The sequence below is a fragment of the Protopterus annectens genome, chromosome 2.part1 (genome assembly GCF_019279795.1).
Source record: "Protopterus annectens isolate FY-2018-M chromosome 2.part1, PAN1.0, whole genome shotgun sequence".
NCBI classification, from domain to species: Eukaryota; Metazoa; Chordata; order Ceratodontiformes; family Protopteridae; genus Protopterus; species Protopterus annectens.
The window spans coordinates 1,568,835,876-1,568,852,571 of NC_056729.1; the positions used below are offsets into that span (position 1 = coordinate 1,568,835,876).

General features: G+C 39.5%; 1 protein-coding gene across 1 annotated transcript in view; it reads left to right on the plus strand.

The window, feature by feature from the left end:
• RNF207 (ring finger protein 207) overlaps positions 1–16,696 on the plus strand; it is a 1,144,530-nt gene that overhangs the window by 784,336 nt on the left and 343,498 nt on the right. Inside the window, exon 11 of the mRNA XM_044063578.1 lies at positions 5,683–5,807. Within this exon, the coding sequence (XP_043919513.1) occupies positions 5,683–5,807 (125 nt within the window). The remainder of the gene's footprint in view (positions 1–5,682; positions 5,808–16,696) is intronic.

Sequence of the window (16,696 nt, forward strand, 5' to 3'; positions counted from 1 at the left end):
GTAGGTTTTATTTACTACATGGCTGTGCATCTTGAAAAGGACGGGTCTTTGGCTTTGCCCTTTTTGGGTTCTTTTCTTACAATTCGGGAGGCACAACGGTTATGGCCAGGGAATGCTTGGTTATGGTATGATCAGATATTCTGGAAGCAGAAAGCAATGGATCATTCTCTTCGCTGGGAGGTACATCATCCTGATATCTGGTAGGCTACCATGATGAATACTTATAGGGGTATTAATGGAGGGGGGAAGAGAGAGAAGGAGTTGGTGTGTGTTGGTCCTTCAATAGTGGCTCTTGTTCATGGGTAGGGTGCAAATTCTCGCATTCTTGTTCAAGGTGTGGAGGAAATCATCCAGCTGTTCAGTGTGGCTGCAGTGACATCACTGCTATAAATTTGAACTTCAGGTCAAGGGAGGGCGGCTTTCCCTCTCTTCAAGGGTTTCAAGCCTTTAGGGGTAGAGGTAATTTTCATGGATCATGGGGAAGCGGATTCTTTAGGGGGAATAGGGGAAGCAGGTCTTTTCTCCATTAATGTGGAGATTTTAAGTGGCATAATCCAGGGCTTTCCCGACCTCTCGCTTAGAGATGAGATATTAGATGGGATCCAACAAGGGTTTTCTATTAAGTCTAGGGTGGTTGGAGATGGGATAGTTTGTACGAATCTGTGCTCAGTGCATGGTAAGGAGCATATATTGGAGGGACTGGTGGAGAAGAAGTGTCAGGCTGGCCAGTTATTGGGTTCGTTTGACAGTACACCTTTCGTTAATTTCAAGGTGTTGCCCATGGGGTTAGTACCAAAGAAACAGGCTGGGGAGTTTAGTTTGATCCACCAATTGTTGTATCCCAAAGGGGGCTCATTTAATGATTTTATTGCTGGGGAGGATGTCAAGGTTTGTTATGCATCCTTGGATGATGCCGCCAAGGTAATTAGGGATTTTAAGGATCCGTGGTTGGTAAAGGTGGACATTGAGTCTGCCTTTCATTTGCTGTCAATCAGGCAGGAGGATTGACCATTGCTGGGTATGGTAGTGGGTGACAAATATTATTTTGACAAAGCTATACCAATGGGTTGTTCAGTGGCTTGTGCAACATTTGAGAAATTTAGTATGGTACTACAGTGGGTATGGCACCAGAGAGTGGGTACGCAGAAGGCAATACATTATTTGGGTAATTTCTTGCTAGTTGGGGAAGGACGGTTAGGGGCATAGGAAGGTTTGCGGGAATTCACAAGCATGTGTGAGGAACTAGGGGTACCACTGGCTCAACATAAGCTAGAAGGTCTGTCAAGAGAGTTAGAATTTTTGGGATTAACGGTGGATGCTGAATGGAGATTGTTTTGTTTGCCTATGGATAAGAGAGACAGACTGAAGACTACAATAAGGTCAGTTGTGGCTAAGGATAAGGTAAGGATTCAGACAGTTATGGAGTTATTAGGGCTTTTGAATTTTGCATGTTCAGCAGTACTCCCTGGGCATACTTTTTGTAGGTCAGTAGCATTTTTGTTGAAAGGGGGAACGAGTAAACACCATTGGGTTAGGGTGAGCAAGTTGGTTTGGGAGGATTTGTTGTTGTGGTTGTGTTTTTTGGAACAATTCAATGGGATTTCTTTTTAGCAAACAGACTGGGTGGGGCAAGATGAACTTCAGTTATTCACAGACATTTGGTATGGGGCTTACTTTGGGGGGGAGTGGTTTGCAGCTAAATGGCCTCAACTTTGGAAGGAAGAATTGAAAAGAGATGTTGTGTTTTTAGAGTTTATACCTATTTGGGCAGCTTCGGTAGTTTGGAAGGACCGTTTACATGGGAAGTGAATTATTTCCCATTCTGATAACATGGTGGTTGTGTGGGTTTTGCAGAAGAAGACGGCTAAGTCAGAATTGTTACTGTTGATTTTACGTAAACTGTTTTTACAGAGTCTGCTAATAAACTTTTCATTTACAGGAGTGCATGTGCCTGGGGTGAGGAATGACATTGCTGATAGTTTGTCCCGATTTCAGTTTTACAGGTTTTGGCTGCTGGCTCCAGGGGCAGAGGAAGTGCTGGAATTCTTTCCAGAGGAGGTGTGGAACCTTGGGTCAAGGTAGCCAGGAGGTTGGTGCATCATTCTTGGGTTTTGTCTACAAGCAAGACTTATGGTAGGGCTCTTGTGAATTTGATCAGTTTATTCTACATTTGCTAGAAGATGAAAGGGTGTGGTCTGAGGAATTGTTGCTGTGCTACTTAGCTCGAGCTTGGGGGTTAGGTAAGGCTTTGCAAATGGTTAGGGTGGATTTGGCTGCAATTAGCATATTCGCTTGGGTATCAGGGTTACAGGATTTTACAAAGTCATTGTCAGTAGGATGTATGTTGAAAGGATGGGGGAAAGTGGCTGGGGAATGCAGTGATATGAGATGGCCACTGACGAGGGAGTTGTTGAAAGTTATGTTGAAAGGTTTAGCGTTTTTAGAAGGTAATTCTTTGGATTATGTTATATGGGTTACGTTGTGCATATGGTTATATTTTGGTGCCTTCTGAGTGTCTTGAGTTGTTAGGATCGTTACTTTAGAGGAATGTAATGATAGATTCTGGGGTGGTTATTATTGGGATGCAAAAGACTAAGTCAGATCAGTTGGGTAAAGATTCTGTGGTTATGCTCAAGGCTGATAAGAATGTTGGGCTTTGTCCAATAAGATGGGCCAAGGAATTAAGATGGATTCAGATGAGGGGCTTGTATGATTTTGTTTTCTGTTCAGCAGATGGAAAGGGAGTGACAAGTGGTAGGTTCATACATCTCATTAGGAGGGTTTTTGTTGTATGGGTTTTCCAGCGGAAAGATTTGCAGCTCATTCCTTTTGCATTAGTAGGGCTTCAGATTTGGCTAGGGATGGCAGTTCCATTGAGGTTATTAAAAGGGTGGGGAGGGAGGTGGTCTTCAAATGCATTTTTATAATTTATTAGATAAGGTTTTGCTTTTGTATGTTATTAGTTTTCTTTTCTTTTAGGAGAGCAGATTGTTGTCATGGGTCACTCTTATACCCACTGGTCAGAGAAACGTGCATGGGTTAGGAAGGATGGTACAAATTTGGGTTTGTCTCACTTAGGATGGACAGTGACTTGGCATGGGGTTAGAGGACTTAGATGGGATAAGTTCATACACGAGTTTGAGCAGGTAAGGTTGAGGGTAGGGTATCCTCTAATACTAGTGGTTCATTTGGGAGGTAATGATCTGGGAATTTTTACTAAGACACGGTTAGTAGATATCATTTTGCAGGATTTGTTGAAGTTGCAGATGTTGTACTTGGGTATGTGTATAGCTTGGTCAGAGTTAGCTCCACGTTTGAGTTGGAGGAATGCTTTTAGTCATCGGGCTATTGAGCGGGTTAGGAGGTTTGTTAATCAGAGGTCAGCTAGGCAATTAAGGGTTTTAGGTGTGTATACCATTGAACCCGCGGTGGTGGTGCTGCGGTAGCGGTGTCGCCTCCCAGTCAGATGCTGTCCGGTTCGATTCTCAGCTAGAGCGTCTTCTGCGTGGAGACATGCGTGAATGGGCATACCTTCGTTGAAGGTTGTGCATCAGGGCTGGTAACTCGGCACTTAAAAATCAACTACCAATCATTAGCGGACCGGAATTCCACTGTGGTGACCCCTAACCGGGAAAAGCCGAAAGATGCAACAAGGTGTGTATACCATTGAACATAGGGATTTTTCGGATGGTGAGGTAGTTTGATATCGATCAGATGGGGTGCATTTGAATGATGTTTGGATTTGTTTAACATTCACTTGAAGCTGTTTTTAGAAGGTATTGTGAAGGCAGGGTACAGGCTGGTGGGCGAGAAGAGGGACAGGATTGTCCTCTTCTGTTCCCCCTCGAGGTGTTTGTGGTCATCAATTTGAGTTGGGGATCAAGTGAGTTGCTGGATGCTGCTTGACTGTGAACTTCATTGGTTAATGGTTAGTTTGAAAGGGTGAGCAGGTGCGCTGCCCATTTAAGGTTTGTTGGGTGAGTAGGAACCCTGCCCTGATGGAACAGGGTGAGTGGGTATGCTGCCCTGATGTATGTATCAGCCAGGGTGAGTAAGTACGCTGCCCTGAGATCATTTGAGAATTGTGAAGTTATTGTTTTACTGTTATTTGTTCCCATGTGAATAAAGTTTATCTTTATGTAATATTATTAATAAAAGTCGTCAAATGTCTTTATGTGTTGGTTTGAGTTATTTAAAAGGGGGCTGGGACAAATGAGGTTTTAGACAAACCAATTTGTCCTGGACCCTCTTTAGTTATGAGTGGAGGGGGTATCTTAGGAGAAAAGGGGAAGGGGTTTTGGTTTGGTTAAGTCAGGTAATAGGGGCTAAGCCTTGGATAATAAAGGGTTAAGTGGTTTGAGAGGTTAGGAGAAGTGAGGTAGGTTAGGGAGAGACTTAGATTAGCTGATATATATTTGGGAACAGAGGAAGTGGTGTCACATTTAGGTGGGAGTTGGTGTCCCTCCCTCCCGAATAATTTCTTTGTTATAGTTTGTTAGCTTAAGGGCAGAGAAGAGGGACAAGATTGTCCTCTTCTGTTCCCCCTCGAGGTGAAGGTGGTCATGGATTTCAGTTGGGGATCAAGTGAGTTGCTGGACGCTGCTTGACTATAAGTGAATTTCATTGATTAATGGTTGGTTTGAAGTGGTGAGCAGGTATGCTGCCTGTTTAAGGTTTGTTGGGTGAGAAGGAACGTTGCCCTGGTGGATGATGGAACAGAGTGAGTGGGTATGCTGCCCTGATGTATGAATCGGCCAGGGTGAGTAGGTACGCTGCCCTGATGTATGAATTGGCCAGGGTGAGTAGGTACACTGCCCTGAGATCGTTTGAGAATTGTGAAGTTATTGGTTTACTATTATTTGCTCCCATGTGAATAAAGTTTATGTTTATGTAATATTATTAATAAAGGTCGTCAGATGTCTTTATGTGTTGGTGTGAGTTATTTAAAAGGGGGCCGGGACAAATTTTATTTATTTTCCATGTGACCTTTTCCTATTAAATGGTAATGTTTTTCAGAAGAAATAGTTTACAAATAAATAATATAACAGGGACTACAATCTTATTCATCATATGAATTAATTACAGTCCATCTCCTTATTTCATTTGGTAATTTATTTTTCAATACTGATTTTAAGAAAATTCTCTAAGGTTCATTTAAAAAGAGCTAGTCAGAATTTAATTCATTATTATACACCATAATGCAAAACTCTAAAAATAATCAGTTGCTTGTTGTCTTACTTTTGTTGCTATCTTATTTTCTATTTTTATCACTGCTGTTGTTTTAGGGGGCTCACTGCAACAATGTAACAATTTCTGTCCTATTCCTAGGGGAGACAGTATATTTTGGACATCATGTTACCTTATGGCTGCCAGCATTCCAGTGTTTGAGCTTGCAGAACAAATGCATACAGTCAGCATAAGAATCAACTACATTGTAACTATAGAGAAAATTTCCTAAACAGAAATTGCCATGAAGTAAAAGTGTGTACTATGTACAATTATAGGCAAGTGAGATGCTTCCAGTTTCTTGTATGCTTTGTAGTGCTTTCCCTTCACAGGTGCAAGATGCAAACATACATGTAACATAATATAACCAGTGGGCTAGTACTGTCTATCTGACCTGTTGAGTATTTTCCATAGTCTATTGTCTAATGTATTGCTATTTTTGTGACAACTGTTTAGATAAACACAGAGTACCGTGCAGAGTTTGCTCGCTGTTTGGAGCCATTACTGATGCTGAATCAGCGCAGATCAACATCCTTGAATGGAAGTAGCAGCGGAACAGGCATTAGCAATGGAAATATTATGTAAGAAACAATTTCATTCATGTTCAGCAGTCTAAAGTAATGTGAGCTCAGAACATCTATCATTAGCGTTAACATGGCCATTCCTTTCTCAGACCCGTGGCACAGAATGAGAATGGTGAATGTAGAAAAAGTTTTATAGATGCAGATTTTTTAACTAGTTAGGATTATATTTAAGCTATGTTTACCTAACAGTGGCCAGCTAAGATATAACATAACATTATCCAGCATTACAAATGGGAAGAGTAAAGCATTAGCAGGTGAAATTACTTTCTTTACTTAATGGATCCTACTATCACTGTCACAACTGTAGTTTTGTTTTACAGTTGCATGGACCAAGTTATAAGAATGCTACTTGTTCCCTGCTGCAGCAATAGTCACTCTAATGCCATGTAAGCAGAGGGTTTATTGATTTACATTTGAGACAAGTTATGCCATCTGGCCTGAGAATCATTTTCAGCCATGAGCAGGGCTATCAGGGCAAGGCAAGAGTAAGTAACAAGCACAGAATGTAACAGATTTAATACATCCAGAAATTAATCTATGTATAATGAATGTTTTAAATACATTTGGGCTACCATATAGCATCCGTTTTGTCCTGCTGGAATTCTCTGTTTAAGGATGAAGACAGAGATTTGTAAAGTGCTATTTATTTGGAGAGGATTAATTACTGGTGATTCCTCATCAGGTGAAATAATTAACATCATCTTTCAAATATCTCCTCTGTGGTGGAAGAAATCAAATCTAGCTAGGGCTTTCAATCTGATGGGACAAACTCAGTATGTTATGCAGTGAATCATACATTTTAACTGATTAGTAACAATTATCTGGCTCTGGAGGCAAGGGTGAAAGAGTTTATCTTCTGAAGCCTTCCCAATGAAATCAAGTATCTTTTCACCACCTGCTTTGATATAAAGCTGGTGTGGACTTCCTTCCTGTCAGCATTCACTGAAAGTAAAGTTAGAGTGAAGAGACCTCCTTCATGACAACAGTGACTCAAACTAAAGCTTTGGGTGACTCTTCAGCATGCAAAAATGATATATGAAACCAAAAATAATGACCGAGCGATAACTGATTCAGAAAAACATATTTGAATGGTCGTTCTCTGAGCGGTGATGGTGGATGATGAACAGAAAGATACAGAGGAATACATGAGAAACCAGCTAGCATTAAGACTAGGTTGGGTATTTGTCCAAGGGATATGGAGGGAGTTAAAACCAGACTAAACAGAAATATACTTGCATAAACTTTAATGGAGCAGCTCTGGCAGTGGTGGGACATGAACCTGGCATTTCTTGGTTTCCTGTTTACTATACTAAATATCAGCACACTGCTTTTAGCATGTCTTCCAGAGAATTATTTAGTATAAAACAATGTTTTTCAAGAAAGCATGTCTTCCAAAGAATTATTTAGTATAAAACAATGTTTTTCAAGAAAGCATGTCTTCCAAAGAATTATTTAGTATAAAACAATGTTTTTCAAGAACTGGCTTACTGGTACCAGAAAGCCACTGCATCAGCATAGTAGATTACCCAACACATACAAAATTAAAGGTCATTTTTGCTGCCATTTAAATGTTTAATTACATTTGATTACTTGCTGTTGTTAAATACGTTAATACAATAATATCAAGGGTACTATTAAAATAAAGATAATGTTCTATTATTTTAACATCTTCATTCTTTGTAATCCAGACCTACAACCTTGAATGAGGCTAGCATTTTATCTGGTTTGATTTGCCTCACTGCTTCTCTGCAAACCTGCCATAATTTGCTGTCCATACCCTACGTGCTTGGGACTGTGTAAGTCTTTTTGCTCAGGAGTCATTAGTTTGCCCATAAGGTGACTGTTGCCAGATGGGAAATGATGCCTTATCCACTGCCACACAGAACCTGTCTAACATATGGGACATCTCTGACCAGGTCCCTTGTCTTGAAGCAATCAAGAGCTGATTTGGCAATCGTCCTAGCCATCCACATGTTTCCTGTCATTTCCCTATTTGTACACAGAGAATAGGGTGAGCAAAGATACCTGCTGCTTCAGTTCCTAAATACAAACACCCATATGCCCCCTCAATTTTTATCTTGCAGTGGGTGACAGAAAATGAGAAGGACTGATACCATTATCATGGCATCTATTTAGTTCTGCTGGCACTTTGGCACCGTGATTCTAATTCCTGGTATAGGAACTGGCATCTGTGCAGAAAGTAAACTAATCAGTCTGTCACTGTGCTCACTCATGCATCATCATTATTGTTATTATGTCACTGTGCTCACTCATGCATCATCATTATTGTTATTATGTCACTGTGCTCACTCATGCATCATCATTATTGTTATTATGTCACTGTGCTCACTCATGCATCATCATTATTGTTATTATGTCACTGTGCTCACTCATGCATCATCATTATTGTTATTATGTCACTGTGCTCACTCATGCATCATCATTATTGTTATTATGTCACTGTGCTCACTCATGCATCATTATTGTTATTATGTCACTGTGCTCACTCATGCATCATCATTATTGTTATTATGTCACTGTGCTCACTCATGCATCATCATTATTGTTATTATGTCACTGTGCTCACTCATGCATCATCATTATTGTTATTATGTCACTGTGCTCACTCATACATCATCATTCTTATTATGTCACTGTGTTCACTCATGCATCATCATTATTGTTATTATGTCACTGTGCTCACTCATGCATCATCATTATTCTTATTATGTCACTGTGCTCACTCACGTATCATCATTATTCTTATTATGTCACTGTGCTCACTCATGCATCATCATTATTCTTATTATGTCACTGTGCTCACTCATGCATCATCATTATTCTTATTATGTCACTGTGCTCACTCATGCATCATCATTATTCTTATTATATCACTGTGCTCACTCATGCATCATCATTATTCTTATTATGTCACTGTGCTCACTCATATATCACCATTATTCTTATGTCACTGTGCTCACTCACGTATCATCATTATTGTTATTATGTCACTGTGCTCACTCATGCATCATCATTATTGTTATTATGTCACTGTGCTCACTCATGCATCATCATTATTCTTATTATGTCACTGTGCTCACTCATGCATCATCATTATTGTTATTATGTCACTGTGCTCACTCATGCATCATCATTATTGTTATTATGTCACTGTGCTCACTCATGCATCATCATTATTCTTATTATGTCACTGTGCTCACTCATGCATCATCATTATTCTTATGTCACTGTGCTCACTCACGTATCATCATTATTAGTAGTAGTAGTAGTATTATTATAGAGGGGTTATGACCGTTGAGACAATCATACTTTTTTGTAGTGCATGGAGCTTTATTTGTTCTATATACTACTAGTTAAAGGGGAAAATTATTACATGTTTTCCTGGCTTTCAAAGCCATAAAACACTTAGAGAGCACTGTCAGAGAGGTAGTGTAAGGCAAACTGTTATGTTTACGCTTGCTTCCCTTTTTCTCAACCATCTACATTTTCACAGGACTTCCAAATTATTGCTTATATTTTTGGTCTGTTCCTCATAAACTGTGTTTTTTAGATGAACCACTATGGCTTGAAGTTACTTAATAATGACATACATTTGAGTTTCAGCACTGGCATTCTTCATCCTGTTATTGTAGCAACTCCCCTTTAGTTTTTTTTTTTTTTTTTTTTTTTTTTTTTACAGGAAGTGGGGATATATTAAGGCTGCGGACAACAGGCAGAAACAAATGCTTTCTTCTGCCGCTGTCATTTGCTGGTCAGTACAGGCAGATTTTTTACCTAGCATAGCACCCAACCTTAACAACTTTTGTAGGGGATGCTCTACATTAGATAAGGTCAGGTCACGTGCCATTCTGGTGATTAACTGGTTTGTCTTTTTCTGAATATTGGAGCAAAATCAGCATGCTCCATGCACTGTATTATGATTATTATTATTATTATCTTTATATTCATTTGTTATTTCTTATTATAACTATTTGGATGGAAATAAAATTACTATACTCAATAATTCAGCATTTGTGCTGATATTCTATTCAGTTAACTAAAAAAAACTCTACTGACTGGAAATATCACAGCAATTTTATATTGTAAAAAGAATGACTGAAGTGCAAACAGTACCGATTATGTTCAGTAGTGAGCCTGTCTCTGCACCAAGAACTATTTCTTTATATTTATTATAGTAGAGAATCGATTATCCAAACTAATTCAGACCTAGGGTAGATTGGATAATCAAATTGTTTGGATAATCAAACATACATTGAATCAGATAAAAACTTCAGAAATCTTGTTTTTTCTGTATGCAGGAAATACACTTTTCAACCATTCAGCAATTCCAGTGGACGATAAAGAATATTTTTCACACTACAAGCTCAAAAACACATATAAGTGAATATGTATAATGTTTACATATTCAGAATTTATGATTTTTCCTACCCAAAAACTTTGAAAGGCTACATTTGGATAATTGATATTTCAGATAATCAACTCTCTGCTGTATCAGAAAGGCAGAAAACTGGAGCATTAAAGAGTTGTCTTCTTCTTCTTCTTTCGGCTGTTCCCGTTAGGGGTCGCCACAGTGGATCATCTGTTTCCATTTCTTCCTCTCCTCTCCATCTTGCTCTGTCACACCAATCACCTGCATGTCCTCTCTCACCACATCCATAAACCTTATCTTAGGCCTTCCTCTTTTCCTATTACCTGGCAGCTTCATCCTTAGCAACTTTTCCCCAATATAGTTTGCATCCCTCCTCAGCACATGTCCAAACCAACATAATCTTGCGCCTCTAGCTTTGTCTCCAAACCTTCCAACACGGGCTGACCCTCTAATATACTTATTCCTAATCCTGTGCACCCTCGTCACTTCCCAGTGCAAATCTTAACATCTTTAAGCATTAAAGAGTTGTCTGTGTATGCTAAATAAAATATATTTAAAATTATATTTTCAAGTCTATGCAGGAAGTGTAAAGTGATCACTTGGACAGGACAATTCTATTTCATCTCCAATGTAATCTGAATTCAAACCTTTCTTACAGCTTCATTGCTACTTACTAACCTATTGATATATGAGGATCTTATGAAGCCTAGGCTTACATTCCCATGGTAGTTTTAGCCACTATATTTTGTGTACAAATAACCAAGAGATGGGCAGAACAATAATATGTTGAGACATTTATATGTTGCTACATTGTCTCAGGATGCCTATTCCAACCTGGCTAGCTACAGACATTAATGTAAAGTACAAATTCATGGTTCTGGGTGCTTATTAATGTGGGTTGTAAGTAAAATTGTGACTATGAGGTTTGTGGTTGATTTACTAGAGATCCTATCTGTCTAATATGAATAGTCTGAGTCTTCACACAAAGGATAATGTACAACCTAGAAAAAATCAGAGCCTCTTTTTAGTTCCTACATAAGTCCACTGAATACAACGCAATCATGTTTCTTACAAAAGGTGAAGGGCAAAATGTAATTTTCTGTATCACTACTGACTTTTCCCAAATATAGGGAGTATTATAGCTCTCTTGGAGCAGTCCCACATCTTTCTATTCCTTTATTTTGAAACATTCCCTGGACATCCCCCTAGTAGTGTTTCACATATTGTTCAGTACCTAGAATATAAACCTGAATGCCTCACTTGTGACTGTGATTGCCTTATTTACTACAGTGACTTTAAAGACATCACTATCATGGTACCCAGGAGAAGAAGAATGCACAGTAATATTAGAAAACCTGTAGCACACCCCTACTGTGCCTAAGTTTAACAATGGTTTTATCTCACAGTTATCTAACAGTTCAGTTTGTACAAGCTTCAAACCTAAGATTGTCACAATCTTCTATTCAGTGCTGTTGTTGTTTGTGACACTAACAGAATGTAGCTTGAAGAGCACACAATAATGTCATAGTAACAACAAAACCTACTGTTGGTAGTACCCTATTAATGATGAATGAATCTGAATATTCTACATAAACATTAAATATGCCACACTAGAACACTAGAAGAAGAAAAAAGAAAATATGAAACCAGCTGTTATTATTCTTTGAAACAGCAAGGAAAGAAAACAACTGCTGTTCATTAACATCACTTGCTTAAAATAAAAATGTTTTATTGATTTCTCAGAGAATTAGAGCTTGTAAATTTCCTTTCTGTTAAAGCCAAGTAAAACTATTCTAAATGCTGTGCTGCAGTCCTTTATTTAAGTGTACTCTCATGTTTATTAATCTCTAACCTTGGAGTTCCATTAAAATTGTTGGAATGCTTAGCTGCTATTTTAAGAGTCCATTGACAATGAATAGCAAAGGTTATCAGCATTCAGGATTGTGTCTGTCTTACTGCTGTGAATGGGGACATTAAGGACACAGCTGTGATGGATAATGTGTTGTTTAATATGTGGAGCTATATAATTTTTAAGGCATATACAAGAACAATGGTCTTTGCAGTTCATAAATTACTGCATATATGACTTATGATAAATATTCCTCCTTTTGTCTGTGTTCCTAAGGGAACAACAGTGGTAAAGCATTTATTTGTAAAGTTAATATTAAACCAAGACAGCCTTCTAGTGTGTGTGTGTGTGTGTGTGTGTGTGTGTGTGTGTGTTTGTGTGTGTGTGTCTGTATACAGGTGTGTGCACATACATGTATGTGTGAGACTATATGCATTCATGTCCATGTGTTTATAAAAATGAATCTTTACTATAAAGAATATTTGGAAATGTGGATAGAGAATAGATAGTCAATTGAAAACATCTACTCTCCTCGAATGATTTCAGACTTGTTTCTAATAACATAAAAACACAGAAACAGATCAGTAAGCCCACCCTTTAGCCTGTTTTGGTAGGTTTGCTACTCTTTCATGTAACTATCTCAAATGGACTACCTTTTACTTTCATATACTGTAGCTAGCCTGGCCATTGTGTTCTCTCATTTCAGAATTTAATTTCAGGAAGTGTTCTACTCTATCTTATTATTCAGAGTTTATTGTGTTACATGTATATTTTGTAATCAATGTTATTAGCACTGTATGATTATGCTATTGCAGTATATTCACTCATACAGAACTAGAAGGATAACAACACTACGTGTTTTTTATGGTACTTGTTTCTGAAGCCAGCTACATATCATAATACAAGTGTAGTCCATGGACTACACTTGTATTATGATATGTAGCTGGCTTCAGAAACAAGTTAGCATCAGAGACTATCCATGTGCAATTAACAGTGGGTAAAACTGCCTTCCAGTTTATAGCCTGCTACAGACCACCCTCCCAAACCCAGGAACCCCACTCGGCCTTCCTGAGAACACTGGAAAATATGAAGGTCTCTCCAAACACCATTATATTGGGTGACTTCAACTACCCAAACATAGACTGGGAGCATTACTCTAGCTCCAACACCCTAGCCCAAAAGTTCCTAGAATTTATAAACTCAAATGCTATGGAACAACTTGTTACCACTCCCACAAGAGGGGAAAACATACTGGACCTGATCATCACCAACATGGGGACTCTATGCTCCAGACCAGAAGTGTATCCCTCACTGGTAAGATCAGACCATAAACTAATCTCACTGCATATTCACATTCCGACCCCACCCCCTGCCCAGAAAACCACAGTGAAAAACTTCTCTAAAGCAAATTTCACACTCCTCAAAACCGAGGTGGAATCCTTCAAAGCCACCGAGCTTGTGGAAAATACAGCCCAGACCGCAGAATCCTTTATAAACGCATTCTATGAACACCTTCAGGAATGCATGGATCATGCAATCCCAATTAAAACCAAGACCCAATCCTCCAAAGGCAGACGTCCTGTCTGGTGGACCCCAGCCATAAACAAACTATACAATAGAAGGAGGAAGCTACTACATGATAGAGCAAAATCCCAAAAAGGGAAGACATCTCTGATCAGTATTAGCAAAAAACTACGGGCACTCATAAAATCGTCTAAGGCCAGCTTCGAGAGAAAAATTGCACAGGACACTAAGGATAATCACAAGGCTTTCTTTAGTTATGTTAGGAACCTGGGTGGGAATTCCCAGATATGCTCAGAATTAGTCCAAAATGACAAAAAATACATCGAACAGACATTGCCAACATCCTAGCTGACAGGTTCAGTGCAAACTTCTCCCCCCCTCCCCACCAAAAGGGCAAATATCTATCCCAACAGAGTGCTGCCCCCCTGACATCTCAGATGCTCAGGTAAGAGTCGCCCTCTCCAAAGCAAAAAACACAGCATCAATGGGACCAGACGGTGTCCTGGGCTGCGTCCTCCATGAACTCCAAGAAGAGCTAAACCCAAACATAAAACTACTGTTCAATCTCAGCCTTACTACAGATATGTACCCAAAGAGTGGCGTACAGCAACAGTGGTCCCTCTCCACAAAGGTGGTGCCTCAACGGATCCTGGAAACTATCGCCCCATAAGCCTGACTAGCTTGGTCTGCAAAGCTATGGAAAGGATCATCATGGACCTCATAAATAAAGATATTGGGGACCTACAGATACTGGATCCTACCCAGTTCGGCTTTGTTAAGGGCAGATCCTGCCTCTTAAACCTGGTCGATTTCTTTGAAACAGTCACCAAGGCCATTGACAAGGGGAAGGTGGTCCACACAGCCTACCTGGACCTCGCAAAAGCCTTCGATACAATACCCCACTAGGGCATTATAGATAAGCTCACCAGCTTAAATATAAACCCCTATGTCACTAGATGGGTTGGAAACTGGCTCAAGGACAGAACCCACATGGTTAGAATTGCTGGAGCCATGTCAGACTCCAAACCAGTTACAAGTGGCATCCCACAAGGCTCAGTCCTGGGACCTCTTGTTCGGGTATATATTTTTCAGAGGTACAGGCCAACACAGAAGGACTGTGGCTGACCAAGTTTGCAGATGACTGCAAACTGGGCGCCATAATTGACTCTCCAGCTGACACAAGCATCCTCCAAAAGGGCCTCATAGAAACAGACAACTGGTGCCAGAGCCATGGCCTCAAGCTAAACGCCAAAAAGTGTATAGTCATCCCCTTTGGCAAAAACAAAGTGCCCACAAATTACCACATAGGTGGAAATCCATTAAGTACAGAAGAAGTAATTAGGGACCTGGGGACCCAAGTTGATAGCAATCTCTCATTTGACAACTACGTGGCCAGAGTGGTTAGAAAAACATTTTATATAGCCCACCTAATCATGAAGAGATTCACATCTAGATCAGGGGAGGTCATCGTGCCTCTTTACTCATCCCTCATCAGGCCCATAATTGAGTACAATGCCCCTTTTGGGATGTACCTTACCAGACACCTGCAGCAACTGGAAAGACCCCAAAAGTATCTCACCAAGAGGATCAAAGGGCTCAACCAGATGCCATATGCTGCCTGGTTAAAGAAACTCCATCTCTACTCAGTGGCATACCACCTGCTCAAAGGCGATCTGTGCCTGACGTATAAAGCCATGTCCAACCCAGAATTAATGGACATGCTGCACCTCAGAAAATCCAAATCTCATCGAGCTGCGCGCTCAAGAGACCTGAACCTCAGCACTGAAATAAATAGGACATGCTGGAGGGACAGATTCATAACCCAGAGGCTCCCTTCACTCTGGAATAAAATCCCAGTCCAGGTTAGGCAGAGTCCCTCATTGACTCTCTTCAAGAGGAATCTTGATGACTGGATGAGAGATTGTAGGTTTACCCCGGGTATCACTTCTGTGTCACTGTTAGACAGAGGCACAGTATACTAACCTCGAAAAAGGGCATAGCAAAATTAATTTAAAATGGGTGGTGAAAGCCAAACCCACTCTGGCTAGGCTTATAAATGCCCTAGGGCAGATAGCCTAGTATGAACCTATGAACCTATGAACATCATTGCTTTTTAATTCCAAACATGCAGCAATCTTGAAGTTGATTATATTAACAGGAGATGTATGATGACCTATTTCACAGGCATGGGGGTGATGGGCCCACAGCCCTCACTAAAAAGATTAAGTCATTGCACTGAACACACTTTGGATAGTTTTCTAATTAGATGTCTTTTTGATACTGTGTATTTTGACAAGATGGCTAAAAACCACAAATAAGCCATGGGAAAGACCATGTTTTATATATATATATATATATATATATATATATATATATATATATATATATATAAATATATATATATATATATATATATGTGTGTGAGTGTATGTATATATATATATATATATATATATATATATATATATATATATATTTTTTTTTTTTTTTATTCTTAAACCTCCACATTTGTTTTTGTGCATGTCTGTATGCATGCATAATCAGGGCATTCATCTGCCTTGTGAATTTTAGCAGTGGCCTTATATTTCACAATGTGTTGGCTTATGTGGAAAATGTTCAGTGTATGGGCACTTGTCCTTTCAGTGGCAACGATCTGAATTCAAGCTACATTTCTGACAGAAGTGAGATCAAAAGTAATTGTGCACACTAATAAAAACATCCAGATCACTGTGGAATGTGATTGGAATGCAGAACTACAGCCTATGAGTGGACGAAAACGAATGCACTGAGAATTGGAATCTCTGCACTGCATTCACTGAAAAAAATGCAAACACTTTTTAAGTGTTTTTTGCAGGGAGGAAAACTCCCCTGCACTTCCCAATGTGGGGGCAAGCCAATCACACCCCCAAACATGTATACCAACACTACTGTTGTACCAACTCAAAGAAAGGAGAAATCCCCTCAAAGTGCATCACTGCTGGTACAATTTGACAAAAGTGACTTCCTATGGAAGAAATACACTCATCCATGGTCTGAACCTCAGGCAGCTTAAGCACATTTCAAGTATGACCTAAATCTTTATTCTGGTTAAGTAAGTTGCTTAATGGGTAATGAAGCGATCAA